Source organism: Apodemus sylvaticus, chromosome 19, assembly GCF_947179515.1.
Source record: "Apodemus sylvaticus chromosome 19, mApoSyl1.1, whole genome shotgun sequence".
NCBI lineage: Eukaryota > Metazoa > Chordata > Mammalia > Rodentia > Muridae > Apodemus > Apodemus sylvaticus.
This window is the reverse complement of record NC_067490.1, coordinates 6,303,642-6,324,312: the sequence shown is the minus strand read 5'-3', so window position 1 is coordinate 6,324,312 and position 20,671 is coordinate 6,303,642. Positions and strand designations below refer to the sequence as shown.

Below are 20,671 nucleotides of genomic sequence, written 5' to 3'. Positions count from 1 at the left end.
GTGTTTCCATCAGTGCACGGAGTCAGGCTCTGCATTCCTCCTCCTTCCTGCTGCTCTGGTAGCTTCACAGTTCCTCCTGCCCTCTGGCTCTCCTTCCCCGCATGGACGTGGCTGCCACGTTCAGTGGCACAACTGCATAATAACTTCTAAATGAGCAGCCCAGACCTCTGAGAAAACTCTGCACCCTGCCAGGTATGGCATGGGTACCCCCTGCCCCGACACACACACACACACACACACACACTGTTCCCTTGCACACTCCAGCTCCAACTCTCACATCAGCTTTCTCCCATCGGAACAGGGCAGATGGGGGCAGCACTTACTCCAAGTGCCTCAGGAGGGGAGGGGCCGAGGGGGAGGGCGGCTGCAGCTGCCTCTTCTACAAGGAGCTCAGTCCCCAGCCCTCAGTGCTTTTCCCCTCCTTATAGATGCCGAGAGCCGCCTCTCAAAATTGCTCTGCCGTCATTAACACCACGAATCAGGTCAGATGAAGGCCGGCTGCAGCCTTGGACGGTGAAGGCGAAATGCTGACGCGCATCTTAGCTCTCCCGGGCACGGCCCCCGGGGGGCCGTGATCGAGGTTCTTAATCAGAGGGATGATGGCGCATCCGTGGCGGGTGGGCAGGGTCAAGGTTGCTTCTGATCTGGGTTCCAGACACCCCCAGAGTCAATCTGTAGTGCGTGACAGGTCACCAGAGGGCTTATCAGGATGTCACGGGTGGCCTGGTGACCAGAGTACTGTGACACCTTCTAGAGAACAAATTCACTCAAATGTATCACTCACGGGATTGATTTAAACCATCAGTGAATACTCTGAGCAAAGACCAGAAGCGCCGCTCCGGGCACTCATCAGGCACAGTTCTGTTCTGGACCTGACTGCTAGGCTGGCCTTTCAGACCCCCTCTCCATTGGTGTCCCTTTTTGGACAGGCTGGTGGCAGCTGGAACCTGGCATTGTGACTTCTTACCTGCGGCCTCCTGGTCTTCTTTTCTACCTCCACTAACCTTCAGGTTTCTTTCTGGACCCACACTCTAGATCAGTGGTTGCCAGGCACAGACCTCCAGCCTAAGGTCTAAGGTTGTCCCCAAGAGGGCAGCTCAGCCTCACTGCCGGCGCCTGGTCGGTGAGAGCTAAGCCCAGTACACCTGTTGGAGTCTGAACTTCAGGCTGAGACCTTCCCTGGTTCCTGGACACTCTCAGTCACCCTGTGTCAGACTCAGTGTCAGGTCAGTCCTTCTGGAGCATGGGGTGTCAGCCATGTTAGCCATGGAGCTGAGAGCTGGCAGAAGCCCCTGTTTGGGCAGACAGAGTGAGAAGAGTCCTGGGACGCAGTCACCCTCCCAGCCACCCTGCTTCCCCTGACCCCTCAAGCACCCTGTCCAGTCTGCCTCAGGCTGACTCTAGCACCCATGCAAGGCCTCACCCTCAGTGTGGTCTGTCAGTCACCTCCCTCCAGGTTCCCAGTGTTCCCCCTTGTCCCCTGATCCATGGCCCTCGATGTCACCTTCCATAGCCCTCTACCTTGCTGGTTAGTTCTGTTTACAGGTCCTGAAGCCCAACTAGCTTGGGGCTTTTAGGAACAGATACCATCCATGTCTTTTTGCTCTTTGTTGTGATTATTTACTTTTATTTTTATTTTTTATTTTTGCTTTGTTTTGTTTTGTTTTGTTTTGTTTTGAGACAGGGTTTCTCTGTGTAGCCCTGGCTGTCCTGGAACTCATTCTGTAGACCAGGTTAGCCTCGAACTCAGAAATCTGCCTGCCTCTGCCTCCCAAGTGCTGGGATTAAAGACGTGTGCCACCACTGCCTGGCACATATATTTGTTTTATGTATATGAGTACGCTGTAGCTGTACTGATGGTTGTGAACCATCATATAGTTGCTGGGAATTTGAACTCAGGACCTCTGCTCGCCCGGCCCAGCTCACTTCAGCCCAAAGATTTATCTATTATTATAGATAAGTACACTGTAGCTGTCCCCAGACACAACAGAAGAGGGCGTCAGATCTCATTACGGATGGTTGTGAGCCACCACGTGGTTGCTGGGAATTGAACTCAGGACCTTCAGAAGAGCAGTCAATGCTCTTTACCACTGAGCCATCTCTCCAGCACTGTTGTGGTTATTTTTATGACCGGTTCTTTCTATGTAGTCCTGTCTGTCCTGGAATTCCCCCTGTAGATCAGGCTAGCCTAGAACTCACAGACATCCTCCTGCCTCTGCAACACAGACTACATGCTTCTTCAAAGAGACTGTAGAGTCACTGTTCCAAATGCTGTCACTTTTCAAGGTCATCAGCCCATTCTCAGCTGAGCAACCTTTCTGCTTCTCTACAGCTGCCACCCCAGAGAGGACATCAGAGACAGACAGGGAGGTATGCGGTGAGTGGTCCCTTGCTGTCCCATGCCCACAGCATGCCTGTGGTTAAGGGGTAACCTAATCTTTGCCCAACCATTTAGAATCGTATTTTAAATCACATCCCTGCCAGGCAGTGGTGGTACACACCTTTGATCCCGGCAGGGAGGCAGAGACAGGCAGATCTCTGTGAGTTCAAGGCCAGCCTGGTCTACAGAGCCAGTTCCAGGACAGCCAGGGCTACAAGAGAGAGAAATCCTGTCTTGATAAATAAAACAAAACAATAAGAAAATGAAAACATATTCCTAATTATAAATGCTGGCAAGTCGTTTCAAATCTTTACGCTTTTGCGCTCTCATTATATATGGTATTAGAAACTGTACTCCACCTAAGAACACATATAGAGCCCCCCGGGTGGGAACTTCTTAGGCGCCGCTGCTCATTCTATCTCATTACCATATTGAACGATAGTTTTAGATATATTGACTAGCAGCTCACTTGGGGTTCAGACTGGATTTTGTTCTAAATTTGAAATCAATTGAAAATTGAAAAACAATATAAAAAAAAACCCAAAGCAAACAAAAAAGCTCACGAAGAAATAAGCAGAGACTGACTTGTTCTTTGTGCAGTTGCCCCAGGCCCAACCCAAAAATGAGTCGTCCCCTCTCCTGCTTCCCCTGGGAATCCAGCACCCCTGGCTGGCTGCCGCAGGTGACAGACCTGAATTCAGCCGATACTGGAGACGTAGGTAAACAGAAATCCCTTATGCAAGTCCAAGGAAGGTGTTTTGTTTGTCTTCAACTCTGGCTCTGACTGATGTATTGAAAACTGATGTATTGAAAATTGATTTCAAACAGCGTTCGTGTGCACCTGCTCGGAATGCCGGGCTGACAGAAGGCCACCACTGATAGCGGCGGGCATCTGCAAATATGAGGTGGTGGGTGAGGAAGTTGCAGCTCCGTCTTGTCTCAGCAAAGCTTACACTGAGGTTGAGGAGGGGCCGCGGGTGGATTTGCCTGAGAGGAAACTAAGCGCACAGCCTCCAGGAGCCAGCTTGGCGCTGCGACCCTAGGCTCCCTAGGCCCAGAGGGCAGGCTGAGCCGGGCAGGGGGCTCCAGGCTTGGCTGGGAAAAGACTTCCTGAAAGATGCTTTGACCCTCCCCTTGCTTCCCAGGGCAGGGCTCTGAGCCCAGTAGACTGGGGTGCTGGTTGCAAAGCCCAGGAAAGTGAAGCCATCCACTCAGTCTAGTGGAGGAAGCATCCAGACAGACCCGGGGGTTGGCTCTCGGCCCCTATGGTCACGACGAGAGGAGGAGGACGAAGGAGCTGGGTAAAGGTTCGGGCGACTAGCCAAGACCAGGGCTGGCAGACACCAGAAGCGGATGGGCAAGCGCCCACTGACCCACCCTACGTCGGAAACCAGACCAGCCTTCCTGGCACCAGGCTGATCGCCGCCTCCCCAAAGGGAGATGGAGAGCTTGCTCTGGGCTTAGACCCTCCGGTGGCGGTGTGCACACAGCAGAGCCCTCTTCCCAGAACCCCGCCTAGACGCTGCCCAAACAGGTGCCCCTTGGAGCCCCCTCCCCCAACACACAGACCCTGGCTGAATAAGTGGGGTGGGGGACTTGCGCAGAGGGCGGCGCGCGCCCTGGGACCACCTCTGGCTGTCGCCAGCCCTGTCCCCGTCATCCAGAGCTGCATCCCCACGCCCGCCACGCGCGTGCACACACACGCGCGCACACTCACACACTCACACATTGCTCCCACACTCGCCCTGCGCAGACCCCGCCCCGGCCCCGCCCCGGCCCCTGCGGGCGGCCCCTCCGGCGCCCGCGGACCCCGCACGCAGAGCGCGCCTGGAGGGAGGCGGCGGCGACTCCGGGCACATTTGATTTTCCCGCAGTCCAGGCACCCCGGAGCCGGAGCCCTAGCATAGCAGAGGACGTGGCGCTGCGCCCCAAAGCCCGAGGCGGAACAGTCCTTGCCCCCCTCCCCGACTCCCCAGGCCCCCTCCGGGACCCCTCCCCGCTGCGCCCCGGTTCCCTCGCCGCGCCCCTCCACCTCCCCGCAGTAGCTCCCGCGCCCCGTTTCTCGGCGGGGGGCCCCCGCTCTCCGCCCCCTTCCCTCTCGCACTTCCCACGCCCCCTCTTCGCGCTGCTCTCCTCCCCTGGCCGCCCAGCCCAGGGTTGCAGCCGCTCCGGAGGAGGCGTGAATCGCGCAGGAATATTGACTAATTTGGGGTGGGGTGGGGGGGACGGTGGGCGATGGAGCAGTCCGAGGACATGGCGTCGCTCAGCGAGTTCGACTCCTTGGCGGGCAGCATCCCGGCTACCAAGGTGGAGATCACCGTGTCATGCAGGTGAGCCGCCCGCGGTTCGGGTCCCCCTGCCCCGCCCCCCATCCCATCCCCTGGGCCGGAATCCCTCTTTCTCTGTAGCTTCCAGCCTTTGCTTAGCGAGCTTGCTTTTCGGTGTTCTTCCCCCCGGGGCGCCCCGCTGCCTGTCTTCGGAGACCCCCCCTGGCCAGCGGCGGCTGGCGACGGCTGAATGGGCAGCCAGGCAGGGGTCAGGTTCCCAGAAAGTTTGCGTTCGGAGCTGTTGCTTCCAGGACAGGGGGAAGACATGGAAACAGGGGTCCCAGTACCAGAGTGGGAAGGGGAGGGTCTGCTCCAGGGTCTTCTGATTTATCCTTCTCCAAAAGGAGAAGTGAAAGAGACAGGTGTTATTCCTCTCACACACGACCCTCTGTGCCTCCTGTGACCTCCCTTCTCCCCCTACCCTAGCCTTTGCCCCAGCCTCCTCCTGCTCCTCCACTATCTTAGAACCCAGGATTTGAAAGCCTCTTGCTTTAACCTCCAGCAAGAAGGATCAACCAGGACAGTAGTCTCCGAGAGCAGGAAACCCCGCCGAACTTAGTGGCGTGGCGCCATTAAAAACCAGTAACTCTGATGGGAAAATTCTTGAGCTAAAAGAGCAAAAGGCTGATGATGAAGTGTCAGAATCCCCAGGCGAGAGGAGGAGGAAGGAGTTTGTCTTGTAGGCTGCCACCCCCAAGTCCCCAGTAATGCCATACAGGTTGGCCTTCTCTGAGAGGCTGGGCCTCTCAGGTTCTCTGAATAGGCTGCCCCCCAGGCTGGACAGGCATGTGGCTGGCCCTAGGCACACTGCTTTGATAGGTCTGTGAGGAACATTGTGGTCCAGATGTAACTCACCCCGAGGTCCTGGCAATGGCCCAGATAGCATTTGTGGAGGCCCATCGTACCCTTGTTCCGAATCACTCACCTCGGTTTTATGCGGGTCACTGTCGGCTCAGACTTGGGCCACCTCGAGTCCCCTCGGCTCTGAGTTACTGAGTTGAGACATTGGGGAAATGTCTGTATGGCCTGAGGTGCTAGCCTGGAGTATGAAAGAGGATGGATTCTGGGGACCTTCCTCCTGAGGACTTGAGGTGAGGGCTGCTGAGGTAGGCCAGGCTCTCCAGGGGGCTGCTGTGGTGCCTCCCAGATGTGTGCCCATCCCCCACACCTCAGTCCCACACAGAGACAATCTGAACCTGCCTTTACTCTGCTGGGAGCTTCCTGATGGCCCATTAGCTCCCCGCCTCACCTCCTCAGCTGTCAGCAGCTGCTAGCTTGCCCTCCTTCTGCACACAGCCCAGCCTCCCGCCTTCAATCACGCCTGTCGCCTTCAGGCTCTTGAGTTGTCTCCCGGAGCCTTCCCACCTCTGAGCTCCTGAACAGCCTGTTCCCTACCAGGAAAGGTTTTTGTGCTCTCTGCTTCCAGGGACATCCTTTGGTTCCCCCGAAAGACATCAGCCTAAAGCACTGGCTTCTACATCTCCAGGACCCTGAGTGCAGAGCCTCTGGGAGAACGTAGGAGGTGGGAATGTTCCCACCACAGACCCCCCCCCCCCCCAGCCTTCCATTCCATAGAGAGGAAGGGTCATACAGTGAGACCTGGAGTCAGACATCTTGTGAGGGGTCCCTGACTTGCTACTTGAGACAAACTTTATGCCTCAGTTTCCAACTGGGAAGTCTGTCTCCTCCCAGGAAAGCCTTGCTCACAGAGGTAGCGCATGTGCTTGGCACACAGTAGGCACAAACATTACAGGCGGATAGAGAGATGGGTACACTGAGCAGCAGGTGGCCACAGTGGCCAGCCCGAGATGGACAGAAGCTCTTGGATCCGCTCTCTGTTTTCTGGAAGCATGGGCAGTCGTGGTGCACGCCTTTAATCCTAGCACTCGGGAGGCAGAGGCAGGCGGATTTCTGAGTTCGAGGCCAGCCTGGTCTACAGAGTGAGTTCCAGGACAGTCACAGAGAACCATGTCTCAAAAAAAAAAAAACAAACAAAAAACAAAAAAACAAGGACGAAAGAAAGAAAGAAAGAAAGAAAGAAAGAAAGAAAGAAAGAAAGAAAGAGTCCTGTGTGAGAGGTACCGGCTACAGGAGAGTTCCTAGAGATTAGGTGGCTCTGGGCTGACCCTGCTGTCCCGTCTCTCTGAAGGGACATGATCCACATTTTGTAGAAGGCCTGGCCAACTTCTGCTTCTTCTCTCCAGAAATGGAAATGAGAGAGAGATGGTTTGGGTGAGGAGAGATGAGGACAGAACGGTCACTTGGAACAGAGGGGAGGTGACAGACAGTCAGGGTGGCCTTGACTACAGATCCATCTCTGCTTTAGCTGGGGTCAGTGGTGCAGCTTGGGGGGAGCGCAGAGACCTGAAGAACCCTCGCTGCCCTCAGATGCTTTATTCCTCCCTTACCCGTTAAAGAGTCCCTCCTCCTGCGTCCTGGAACCCCTAGGGTAGAGACTTTGGGGTACCCTACTGTGAGCATCTCAGGAACCCCTACTGGTAACTTCCTCCGGATGGGCAGTGAGAGGCCACGTTTCAGGGCGGCTGATGGGTTCGCCGACTCCTTGATCCAGCCCCAGGAACTCTGTCTGGTCCTAGCGGCTGTTCTAGATACGTGCTGGGCCTGACCCGGGCACTTCAGCAGTACAGGCAGCATCCCAGGCAGGGTCCTATATCTTCTCCAGATTCTCACTGGTACCTAGTGTGTGTGCAGAAGGCAGACGACACCAAGGGATAGACACATTAGGTCCTCTGCCTCCATAGAGAACATCTTGGGTCACTTTGTGATCCACTTCCAAATAACTATGGTCACTGAATCTGATAGACCCAAGCCTGAGGGTGTAACCAGCCTTGTGCGATTTGATACATTGGTTAAAGTAGGTGAGCTTGGCTAGGCATGACGATTCACGCTTCTGGTCCCAGCACTCAAGAGGCAGACAGTAGGATCTCTGTGAGTTTAAGACCAGCCTGCTCCGGCTGGTGAGATGGCTTAGTGGTTAAGAGCACTGACTGCTCTTCCGGAGGTCATGAGTTCAAATCCCAGCAACCACATGATGGCTCGCAACCATCCGTAATGAGGAACAAATAAAAACCTATGGGCCAGAGGGAGCAGGGCCCTGGATCGAATGACACCAGAGTAAAAGGGGAAAAGGGAAGTGGGAGGGGAAAAAAGACCAGCCTGCTCTACATAGCCAGTTCCAGGACAGCCAGAGTTACATAGAGACACCTTGCCTCAGACAAAACCAAACAACCAACAACAACAGCAAAAAAGAGAGTGAGCTTGTCTTTATTCCAAGCACACAAGAAACAGAGACAGAGGCAGGTGGTATAGCTCTGTCAGTTCCAGGCTAGCCTGGTCTATGTAGTGAGACTACTTTTAAAAAAAAAAGTTTGGCTCTATCTTCCTGGGCTCAAATCTCAGTTTTCTTGTGTGTATGTGCATGTGTGTGTATATGCATGTGTGTGTGTGTGTGCGCGCGTGCGCACGTATGTATGTTTGCATGCATGAATGCATGCGCACACACTAGAAATGAACAGCCACTTGAGGCTATTGGGCATCAAACCCATATCACACAAGTACACTGCCACTCCAGCTCTGTTCCTGGGACTCCTGGTGAGCTGCTTCTATGGTCTGGCCTCAGTTTCCCCTGCTGTAAAAGGAGAATAGTGATCCCCATCAATCACAGGGACGAGATGGACCAATCTGGGAACAGTGGCTGGCATCACCACGCAGCTGACATCACACAATAACACAAAGGTCTGTGTCTGTGGTCAGATCCCTGGATATGGGTTGATGTCGTGATTCCCGGAGGAAAGATGGTTCGTGGTGCTAGAATCCAGCAGACGTGCTAGAAAAGGTGACTTTAAACACCCTCGAGCCTTGGCCTCTTCCTGACTGTCTGCCCCAGACCTTTCTTGACTAGGAGTGTGTGTGAGCCATTCTGCAAAGCTATTCCAAGCTCACCTCTCCCCTGCCCCCTTTCTTCCTCCAGAGGCCCTGACAGTCCAGCATTCCCGTCTTATGTTTATACTGCATCAGCTCCGTGGTCGGTGGAAAGAATAGCTTACGTTTTTCATATTACAGGAAGCCTTGTGCTTGGGCAGGGAGGGTCATATTGGACAGGCATGCAAGGGCTCCTGAGACCAGGGCAGGCTGGAGGGCTCCTCAGGGTCTCCTCCAGCATTCCTTCCCCACTAGTCCGTAGGAGCAAGCCGGTAGCTGGGCTTCTGCCCCACAGGTTGGTTAACTGTTTGCTGTCTGTTTAAGCCAACATACTTATGGCATCCCGTGGAGAGAGACAGCACAGCTCTGGAGCTGTGTCCTGGCCTTGTGAGACTTGATTTCACTCTCCTGCTTCTGAGAGGAAGGGGGGATTGCAGGAGGGAGGGGGTGAGCCTGGTGGTAGCTGTAAGTCAGCATTAGGAAAAATAGAACTGTTTAACTATTGACCACACCCAGTATTCAACAAAGCCAGGAAGGTCACCATGTTACAGGTTGGACGATTACTCCAGCTGTGCAGTTGGCATCCCTGTTAGGCATACGCATGCGCAGGTTTCGTCTACACTGGCGGCTGCTGGGTTACCGTCTAAGCCAGCACCTCAGATCACACTGTCGTAGAAGACTGGAGCATTCATTTTTCTGCTGCTTGGGGAACAAATGACCACAATTTCCTGAATATCTGACTTTGTCCTTTCCCAACTCTGTCTTGGGGCTAGGACTTCTTCACCCAAGGCGTGGGCCCTGAGCACCTGACCAGGCTTGCTAACTCCACTGGAGGCGGCTGCAGAGTCGAGGCTCAGTATCTTGCTGGTGAGGACCAGAGTGATCCCCCCTCAGCCGGCTCCTTGGGACTACTGGTCCCAGCAAGCTGCCTTCCACAGGAAGGCAACTGACCTCCCCAAGCCTCGGGGCAGTCTGGCTCCTCCAAGGACTGTGATGAGCAGAGAGATCTCTCTAGCAAAATTGCACAGGGGTGGGTAGTGGGGCTTGGGGGGGGTAGGGGGTGGGGGAGTATAGGGTCCTCTGTCTCTGCCTTCTGGGGACGGGATTACAGGTAGACTGACATTCCCAGCCCACCATTTCTATGTATTTTTGGGTTCTATGTATTTTGTGAGATAGTACTGGTGTGTACTTCAGCCGGCCTTGTGAGTTCCAGGCCATCTCCCCCTTCTCTCAGCTTCCACAGTGGTGAGCTTGCGTGTGTACACCACCATACTCAGCTAGGCACATTTTTGTTTTGTTCTTTGAGACTTGAGGGTCTTCCTATGTAGCCCTGGCTGTCCTGGGACTCACTGCATAGACCAGGCTGACCTCGAATTCACAGAGTTCTACTTGCCTCTGCCTCTCGAGTGCTGGGATTAGAGGCACGAGCCACTGGTTCTATCCTAAGTGAATTTTTAGTAGGCAGATAACATCCGTGGACGTATCAGCAAAGGAGTTCATTGAGGCACGTGACATGAAGAGGAAACTGAGAAGAGAAGGGATTTACAGAGCAGGAAGGCAAGTGCAAAGGCCCTGGGGCAGAAAAGCCTTGCTTTGCTTGTAGCCCATCCAGGGGGTCAGTTTGGCAGAAATAGGATGAGCAGTCATGGTCCCACCTGAGATCAAAGAGGAGAGGGGAGCTGAAAACCATAGCCTTAGAGGCCACAGGCAGGAGTTTCGGTGACTGTTCTCACACCATGGGGGACAGACGGATGCTGTTGGGCAGGAGTTATGATTAACCTTACAAACAAGCCACTGAGATGGGCTTGGGGCGCATGGGGAAGTAGGTGTGTTGCTGGGCAGGCCAAGCAGAGGGTGGTGAGGGTAACATGGGGCACCGAAGCCACTTCCCATCTCCAGTTTGAGCTGGCGGCTAGTGGCTCATGCCTGCTCCGAGAAGCAAGGGACCCCCATGTACCAACGAGAGGCTGAGGCGTGGAGAGACTCTCAGGGTGACAGACTGCAGCGTGGCCATGCAGGATCCCGGCCTGGCTGCTTCTGTGGCCACAACTCTCTCCCCTGACCCCGCGACTCAGCAGGGGGACAGTTAGGGCCAATATCTCAGAGCGATGTTGCCAGCCCTGGAAGGCTCACTGGGCGCCCTATAAGAACTGATCGTTAGGCCCCACAAGGTTGTTTGGTGGGAAGATGGCGCAAAGGGGAGGCGGTGGTGGGCGCACATGCCCAGGTCCTTCCTCCCAGCCCGTCTTCTTTGATGACTTCTTTCTGTGAGGAGTGCAGAAGATAGATCTGCCTTTCCATTCCTCTTTGACGTGCCAGGGGTGGAAGGGGCACAGGTGGCCCACACAGGCGTGGGGGAGTCCGGGTTTTGTGATATATAGGTGCTCCTGGGCACCTCAGTGACTGGGACTTCAGAGGTCAGAGCTTCCGCTTCAGGGATGTAAACCAGCATCGACTGGCATTGAGATGCAGGGTTGGTGGAACTCAGGTTCGGTAGCTGATCAAGGACCTGGTCAGTCGTGTGAGTGGTCACCCCTAATCCACTCCATCGACCAGATGTTTGGCATGAAGTTGATTTTGAAAAACAAAATGTTATCTGTGTTCTCTTAGGACTTGGGGCTCTCTGTTATTGTATCTGTTATTGCTACCTGGTGTCAGTTCATCTGTCCCTACCACCAGAAGCTAGTCCTGTCTGGTGATTACCACTATTCCCAGTTCGAAGAAGCCTCCCCCTCCCTCCCTCTCCCTCTCCCCTCTCTCCTTTCCTCCCACCCCGCTTCTTTCCTGGGCTGGGGATTAAACCTGGGGCCTTGCACATGCAAAGTGAGTGCCCTACCCCCCTTACGTTTTATTTATATGAGTCCACTGTAGCTGCCTTCTGAGACACCAGAAGAAGGCATCAGATCCCATTACGGATGGTTGTGAGCCACCATGCGGTTGCTGGGATTTGAACTCGGGACCTCTGGAAGAGCGGTCAGTGCTCTTCCCTGCTGAGCCATCTCTCCAGTCCCCTGAGCTTTAACCCTTCCAACCTGTGTTCTTCTGAGACAACTAAGTTGCCAGACTCCCGCTGAACTCCCTATGCAGCCCAAGGCAGCCCAAGCAGGCCTTGAACTTGTGATTCTCCTGCCTCAGAATCAGAGGTAGCAGGCCTGGGCTGTCAGGCCTTAGCCCTTTCCTAACGTTTGCAGCCTGGTGATTTTCTTTGGGACTTGGACAACAAGACAAAACCTGCATCCAACACACATGCACCACCACCCATCTGCTTGGTTTGGGGGGGATCCATGAACCCTTGCCAAGGACCCCCCAGTCTGAAAGAGCTGAAGTACAGGGTCTTAACATGCTTCCTCATCTACAGCCAAGTGCAAGCTCAGTGTGTCTGTGAGAGAGAACGGGGGTGGGGGGCGGGCATGTCCCCCTCAGACAGGGGCTCTGTCCCAGCCCCGAACCCACTTCTCTGCAGCCTCTCTGCTGGGAAGCAACACCCCCAGGCCCTGTAAGGGAATCCCCCATCACCTTCCACGGGGACCTCAGAGGCTCCGGGCCCCATAGCCTGGTAATGTTCCTCCCAGCCTCCCTCGGGTTGGGGGGTTGGAAATGGGTCCTTGGGGGCGGCAGGAAGCAAAGGGCTTTGGCTCCTCTGCCTTCCTAGCCTCGTTAAGGAACAAAGGAAACGAAGCTCCAGGCTGCCGAGCAGACAGCTGAAGGGTTTTATGCTCTTTTGGGGGAAAAATACATTTTGACTCTTGGGGAATTTTTATTTTATTTTTTTCTCTTTGAGCTCTCCCGAAGCAGAAAGCAGAGGAAAAACACCACGTAAGATCTGGTTTAGTCTGGTCTGGTTAGTGCCCTGGTGGCTGGAGCCCTGCTTGGGGCTGAGGGCTTGGTCTCACAGGATGCTCAGGCTGTGTGCCTCTGGCAGGCCTTTCTCTGAGCCAGGAGTGTTCGGTGGGGCAGGTGAGGGTTACTGGGGACCTGGCAGGGGATCCTTGGGGGCTGAACAAACGTGTCTTGGGAGTCTTTGGTATCCAGAGGCCGAGACTAAGTGTTTTGACCCAAGATATTTATTTGATTCACTATGTCAGAAACACAAGATAGGGCTGCTGGGTGGGACAGCAGATAGTTAAAGCTATCTCAGACATACTCCAGACTTACCAAGCCCGGCTCGAGGAAGGACCCCAAGAACCTGCTGGGAACTGACCTGAGACCCAGGAAGTGAGAGATCCATTGCTAAGCAGTGATGCAGGCTTCTGAGGATCCCCTCGCACCCCATTTCTATCAAGTAAGGAGTAGGATTGCAGGGAGCAAGGGCAAAGAGAGATGCCCATGAGTGGGCATCAGAGAGGGCATCAGGGTGGAGACCCAGGCAAGGCTGCCCACAGCCAAGGGCGCAGAAGGAGGAGCTGAAGCCAGCATCTCGTCTCAGATGATGAGATATTCCGCCACCCTTCAGGACAGAGTAGGGCCTGGCTTCTTGGACCAGGAAGGGTAGAGGTGGCCTGTGGCTCTCTGTCACCTGTGAGCCTGGGCTTCTGCAAGCGAGCCTCTGCTCTGGCCAGCACAGGCCACTGAGGATTGACTTGTAAATGCCAGGCAATGCACACTTATTGATCTAAACAGCAGCTCTGGGTGAGTCCCATTTTATAAGTGGGGAAATTGAGGTACGAGGTAGTCAAGTTACCCTTGCAGAACCGGGATGTGGTGCAGTTTGTCTGTCTGTAGCTAAGGGGGAGTATGGGAGTTCTGAGTGTCGCCCTGACCAACCCTTGCTGTCCTGTTCTGGTTTGCTGTTCTGTTTGTTTGTTTAAGGTTTATTTATTTATGAGTATATTGTTGCTCTCTTCAGACACTCCAGAAGAGGGCATCAGACCCCATTACAGGTGGTTGTGAGCCACCATGTGGTTGCTGGGAATTGAACTCAGGACCTCTGGAAGAGCAGTCAGTGCTTTTGTCTGATGAGCCATCTCTCCAGCCCTGGTTTAGCTGTTTTCTTTTCCTTTTCTTTTCTTTTTTTTAATTCGACACCTAGTACTTTATTCAGATAGCAGTCCCATTACACTTGGTCCAAGAACATTCAAGTAAGAACTCAAATCAGAAGTTAAAGATTGGTCTTCAAACATCACAGCCAACAATGCCACGTTTGCCTGTGATCTCTCCGATATAAAACCACATCCACAGCTCAGTGGCCACCAAGCCATTCAGCACAGCTTCCTTAACTGTAAGGTGCTTGAAGCTACCAGTTTTAGCACTTTGAATTATGTTTTTCATACTCTGAATAGCTGCAGGGATTTCACCAGGGTTCGGGGGGAACCAGCTCAACCTTGGCGTAGTGCCAAAATATGGCCAGTCAAGGCTTTGAGTAAGTCACTGCAGCGGCCACCATCGACGTTGCCTTCTCCACAAAGTTACGGATGAACTTGGCCATGGTCTAAGGTGGAAGGCATGTCTCCCCGAACCACTGGCTGAATATCACCCCCAGTTTAGCTGTTTTAAATGCAGGTTTCACGCTGTAGCCCAGGACAGCCTTTAATTTATGGGAGTCGTCTTCCCTTAGCTTCCAATGCGCCGGTGTTACCAGTGTTTATCACCACACTTGGTTTATGCGGTGCTGGGGATCGAACCCAGAGTGGTGTGTGTGCGAGGCAGACCCGAACCAGCAGGGCTGCACGCTCATTTCGGTCTTGCTCTGTATTCAGCCTGCACTCTACCGCCTCGGGCCGGGTGGATTGAGACAGAGGCTAGTCCTGTCTCCGGAGGGCCTCAAGGCAGTGTGGAGGGACCGGGAGTACCTGTGAACTCTCAGGCCGTGCTATCCTGAATCTTCCAGGCCAAAGAGAGTTGGGGGGTGGGGTGGCTGAGGTGGTGGGTCCAGGTTCAGGACTGCAGCACCAAGAAGGAAGGATAGGAATCTTCTGGAAATATGGTTAAGAACCTCAGCATAATGGGGTGGGGGGATGAGGGATGTGTTATTTTTGGATGCTGGACATCAGGGTGACTCTTGTCCTGGGCTTACTGAGAGTCTGAAGTGTATGGGAGATGCAGCCATTGGAGCTAGGAGCCATACCGCCGCCACCACCTCCTGCTCCTCCTTCAGATTTATTTTAAAAATGTTTATAAATGCACTGTCCCTGTCTTCAGACACCCCAGAAGAGGGCATTGGATCCCATTACAGATGGTTGTGAGGCACCATGTGGTTGCTGGGATTTGAACTCAGGACCTTTGGAAGAGCAGTCAGTGCTCTTAACCACTGAGCCATCTCTCCAGCCCCCAAACACTTCTTGTTTAGTGCAGAACTGTTGGTTGAACACAGGCCCGTGTGCATGCTGGGAAAGCTACATCTCCAACCTGGACCCTGGTTCTTAGTCTAGCTGCACTAATGGCCTGGCTACAAAGTAAACAGTTGGATTTATTGATCCTCCCTCCTCTAGCCTAGAAACGATGAAGCTTGAGCCCCACACCCAAACTTGCAGGAGACCCAGACCTTGGGGAAATGAATCTGCACAGCTCTGTCCCTTCGGTCTGTAGGCGGCTGCCACCAGGAAGGCTGGCAGCTGGGCACATATTCCCTAGCTATTGCTGTCAATAGCCGTGCTGTCCCTGGGAGCCCCTACGCCATCTCTCCAACCCCCTGACCCCTTAAAGACATGGTTGCATGTAGCCCAGGCTGTTCTAATGCACAACTGAGACCCAGGATGGCCTTGAGCCCCTGTCTCCCTGGGTCTCCGGTCTCCGGCTCCTTGACCTGAGTGTCAGTGTGACACACATGCAGAGTCCTTGTGGTCTCTGGCATTTAATGAGGTTAATCAAGTGCGCTAAGGTATATCTTCCCTTTATATTCCGTTGGAGGCGGGGCCAGAGGCCATCTTCAGGATCAGCACCAACCTTGGGTCCCCATACCCTGTCCCCTCCACCCCTGCTAATGTCTCCTCTCTCCCTTCTTTCAGGAACCTTTTGGACAAAGACATGTTTTCCAAGTCTGACCCATGTAAGTCCTTCTCTGATGGCAACAGCCACCCCAGTGACACAGCAGCCCGGTGACTAGACACAGGGGCCAGCAACGGCTCCGGCTAAGTGTTAGGGCTGTGCGGGAGCAGGGTCAGTCAGTCAAGGCTGGCAAGGACTGCACTGAGGGTGTCGCAGAAGAACCGGGGAGTTGACCCCACTCTGCCACCATCATAGGAGTCAGCACCTCAGAACAGCTAGGGAGGTGTGGGGGTGTCTGGCACAAAAAAGGCCTCTGTCCTGTGAGCCCCAGTTGGCTCTGGTCTGGGGGAACCTCAGTTTCCCCATCAGCTAAGAGGATCTGGTGACAGTAACAGGCCTCATGGGACTGTTCAGACTCTAGAAGGACAGTGTTTCCGATGCCACCCTCACCACATCCACCACTCAGCCCTCTGTCATGCCCACGCGTCCACCCGCCTCACACCTGGGGCCCTTTCTATGGTGTAGCAATTAACAGCCCTGAGTTCCCTCCTGAAAGACACTCGGAGGTCCCAGGCCCCTCTGCCAAGGTGTTGTCATGGAAAGGGAGACCCACTGGGGAGCTGGAGAGGTAACTCGGTAGCTGGATTGTGCATGGATGTGGGGCCGATCCGATCTCAGTACTACAGGAACGCAAACCAACTGTGGTCAAGGTTTAGGGGCCGGGCCCTTCTTAGCCTCATTCACCGAAGCCCCAGCTGCCACAGCAGATGCCTGCCCTTTCTCCAAAACCAGCTGAGCAATCAGACGGAGGGTCTTGGCCCTCTCTGCCTTCCTCGTGGCCTGAGGGATTAACCTGTTTTCTCTTCTCTTCCCCAGTGTGTGTCATGTACACTCAAGGGATGGAGAACAAGCAATGGAGAGAGGTAAGCCCCGCCCCTTTCCCACCCAGCCTTCCCTCCTAGGTGCCCTGCTTGTAGTGCCAACGGCTGGTGGGGCAAGCAGAGGGTGTGGAGTGTGGAGTCTGAAGATGGAGCAGGCTGTGCGTGTCCTCGGGGAGCTCTGGTTAGAGGGGAGACGTGACGTGTTTGTTGATTTGTGTAACTTAAATGAAGGGAGATTCGTTTTGCCTCAGATTATGGGGGTGGGTCTAGCAACGGTGGCTTGGTCGGGGAAGCACATAGAAGGGGGAGCTGTTCACCCTGTGGAAGACGGAAAACAGAGGGAAAAGGCGATGCCCTCAGAGGAGCAGTACCCAGGGGCACGGCCCCACTGACCGGCTTCCTCTACCCCAGCGCCCGAACAGTCCACAGAAGATCTGAGTTCAGGGTACATGCGCTCATTAAAAAGAAGAAAAAAAAATCCATTCATTAGATCAGAGCCTTTATGATCTAACTTCCAATCCCTGGAAACTCCCTCGCACACACAAGGAAGCATGTTTTAAGTCGTTCTTGATGGCAGAAGTCATTAATCCCAGCACTAGCGGGGCAGAGACAGGAGGAGCTTTTGTGAGTTCAAGGCCAGCTCGAGTACTTTGCAAGGTTCAGGACAGCCAGGGCTACAGAGAGAAACCCTGTGTCAATAAAAGGACAAGGAGGAGGAGGAGAAAGAGAAAAAGGAGGAGGAAGAGGAGGAGGAGGAGGGGAGGAGGAGGACTGTGCTTCTCAGATCACCTATGTGTCTCTAAATTCAGTTAATCTCACAGCATTAATGACTGAAAATCTACCGCTGACCCCAAAAAGCTCACATCCATTTCATAACACAAATTGTGTTCTGTTCTTCAGTTCTCTCTTGTCCCCCAATTTTTTTTCATGACAGGGTTTCTCTGTGTAGCCCTGGCTATCCTGGAACTCAGTCCGTAAACCAGGCTGACCTCGAACTCAGAAATCAGCCTGCCTCTGCCTCCCAAGTGCTGGGATTAAAGGCGTGCGCCACCACCGCCCAGCTTGTCCCCACATTGTTAACAGTCCCAACAGGAGACTCAAGACAACTCCTGGCTGTAAACTCATCTGGGAAGCAAAAACAAAACACAAGTTACATGTATTACCGAGAGACAGTGGCCCGGAGCGCACATTCCTACTCCATCATGGAAGAACAAACCTGGACCAGACTAAGGCAGGGCCACCAGAGCCACCCAGCAGAGCGAACACCAGATCCTGTAGCTGCGTGTCTGTGGACACACTGTGGTGCCTCTGCGCCCCCCTAACAAGAGCCCCTCTCGTGGCCTGGCTGTTTGCAGCCCACGTGGCCCCTCTCTCAGGCCATGTCCGCTTCACCGTCTAAGTTTTCCTCAGCAGAGGTCTCACTGTCAACTCTAGCACCCTGGGGTTGGCTAAACTCCACTCTTACAGCTTCATACATCATCCTCTCGGGGCAGCTCACAGCATCCCAGACCTGGCTATACACGGCCCAGCCCCACAGGCTCTCATTTGACATCTGGGTGTGAGCCTCTCTGACCTTTGACCTTTGCATTCTGAATGCCAGCGCCATCAGCATCATGTGACCCACACCAGGGTCAGCATTGGCTAGGCCCTTTGGGCCACCACTGCAGTGGGATATAGAACTATAGAAACAACGCCCTAGGCTGCCCCATTCCGTGTCTCCGAGGACCTCTTTGAAGGGAGAGTCTTTCAGATGAGTTTACCGGTTTATAAACTTTCACCTGCTGTGGCTGGGATCTGGTTAACCGCCGACAGTCTCTCTCACAGTATCTCCCTCTTGTCCCCGTGCTCAGTGTGTGGCTTCTTTGTAGTGACTCTATTGGACTCTCTTTAACTCTATAAACTCCTGGTCCACGGCGTCAAGCATGCCTCTTTTCTGGCCGTACTGTGGTGTTCAGGTCTTTCTGCCTGCTTCTTGCTTTCTGGCTCTCACTGTAAGTTTGGTTGAAAGCAGCGGGCGCTGTCTGTGCCCGATGCCGGCTCAATATTTCCTCTATCACACTCATGAGTCTACTACTTTTCATGATCACTTATTTAAAAAAAAAAGATTTATTTATTTTATTAAGATCAGAAGAGGGCATCAGATCTCATTATGGATGGTTGTGAGCCACCATGTGGTTGCTGGGATTTGAACTCAGGACCTTCGGGAGAGCAGTCAGTGCTCTTAACCGCTGAGCCTCCCGAAGTCTCAGAACGTGGACCAGATATACACGAAGCCCTTGCCAGAATCAGCTGTGGATGGCTCCTTACCTGGAATCCCAGGAGCCAGGCCTCGGCCGTCTCCTTTGCTGTTGTTTCTGGCTCCTACCAGACTGTCAACTTAGTCTGCTTACAGCATCCTAAGGCTTCTCAGGCCTCTTGTGACATTTCCAGCTCCATCTATAAGCCAGAGGCTTAAGAGCTGTTGTAGGGTCGCTTAGTCACTCGAGTGACCTCGCGTCTCTGGTACAAGTTCCCCGTATTAGTTCCTATCACAGATCTGTCACATGTACCAAGTCATAGGGAGGAGTTAATTTTTGCTCAGTTTTAGAGCAGCCCGCGCTCATTTGGTCTTCCTTTGGGTAGAAGAGGGATTTGTGAAGGAAGAGGCAGTTTATCCCATGGTGGATGGGAAACCAGGAGAAGGCGAAAGGGCCCCTGGGCGAGATATTGAACCCCAGGCTGGAGCGATGGCTGGGTGGTTATAAGCATGTGCCACTCTGCAGAGGACCTGAGTTCAAGTCTCGACACCCACACCAGGCAGCTCACAACCATCTGTAACTGCAGCTCCAGGGGACTGGATGTCTCCTTCTGTCCTACGTGGACCTCGCACATGCCCTTGTGCAGACACATATGTATGTAATTAAAAATAAGCCTTTAAGATCATTTTTTCAAAGATAGATCTCCCCACCCCCCGCCCCACCCCACCCCCACCCCCACCCCTGCCGCCAGGACATGCCTTCCAGTGACCTCTTCCTCCAACCAGGACCCACTTTGCATATTTTTTCTTCCAACTAGTAGTCTACTCAAAGTTTGACTCCACCAGTGGACTAAAACCACCTAATTACGCCTCCAGAGATGAATCCCACAGGTGCTCAGAGCTGATCTTCTCCACTCTTCTAGGCTCTTCTTTTTTATTTAAAGATTTATTTATTATATCTAAGTATATTTTAAATTTATTTATTATATGTAAGTACACTGTAGCTGTCTGTCTTCAGTCACACCAGAAGAGGGTGCCAGATCTCATTACGGATGGTTGTGAGTCACCGTGTGGTTGCCGGGATTTGAACTCAGGTCCTTCAGAAGAGCAGTCGGTGCTGCTGAGCCATCTCTCCAGCCCCTTCTAGGCTCTTTTTAACCCAACCAAGTTGACAAAATTGGTCGTCACAGTGGTCCTGTCCTCAAGGACACCTGAAGTGAGGGGGACATCCTCGATCCTCAGGGATGCCCCCAAGACACAAAGGGAGTACTGCAGGCTCACACAGTCACCCCCTGGTACCTGGCAGGGGCTTTTGTGGACCCTGCGACTCCCCAGCAGAGTTCCCTCCCACGGTTCTGTGCAACGTGAGCATGGCTCCAGGTACAGGGTGGGGAGAGCTCTGTGTAGGGACTGCTTGGTGTCTTCCCCCCTCCCCCAAAGAGAGAAGCCCACCAGCTCCTGGGTCCTACCACGCCCCTCAGGAAGGGTTCACCACAGAGTTGGGAAGAGTTGCTAGACTTAGTGGAAGCCAAGGGCAGAGTGTGTAAACTGAGTCTGCGAAAGGGAGCTCGCTCCTTCCACGGAGGCTGGCCCACGGGACTCTTCACTCTCTGAGACTTGAAATCCACCGAAGCGCAAGCCAGATTGCTAAGGAAGCGTTTATCGTGCTTAAGTGGACTAATTACTTCTGAGACCTTTCGGCCGAGCTTCCAGACTTGAGTGCCAGGAATACGCTCTCGGCTGGGTGATTCATTAGAGCGGGTCTGGGAGGACCTCTTCAGAAGGGCGCTGCTTTGGCGGACTGTTAATTACGGTCTATAATTGACAATGGCCTCTGTTAGGTCCAGGGCCTCTAACCGGCTTTGGTTCCCCTCCCCCATTCCCATCAGGCCCCCAAACACACATGCAGGGCAGGGCGGGGCGGGGCACCCCTGAGCTTGGCGCAGGGCCTCTGGCCTTTGTGGAGGTCAGGCCCGGATTG

General features: G+C 53.8%; 1 protein-coding gene and 1 pseudogene across 2 annotated transcripts in view; one reads left to right on the top strand and one right to left on the bottom strand.

The window, feature by feature from the left end:
* The first annotated feature begins 4,615 nt into the window (after positions 1–4,615).
* Positions 4,616–20,671, top strand: part of Cpne5 (copine 5) — a 77,923-nt gene continuing 61,867 nt past the window's right edge. For both annotated transcript variants that reach the window (XM_052164259.1, XM_052164261.1), the window contains exons 1-3: positions 4,616–4,710; positions 15,594–15,634; positions 16,450–16,496. In XM_052164259.1, coding sequence (XP_052020219.1) covers positions 4,616–4,710; positions 15,594–15,634; positions 16,450–16,496 — 183 coding nt within the window. The remainder of the gene's footprint in view (positions 4,711–15,593; positions 15,635–16,449; positions 16,497–20,671) is intronic.
* Positions 13,762–14,084, bottom strand: LOC127669974 (ATP synthase subunit g, mitochondrial-like; annotated as a pseudogene).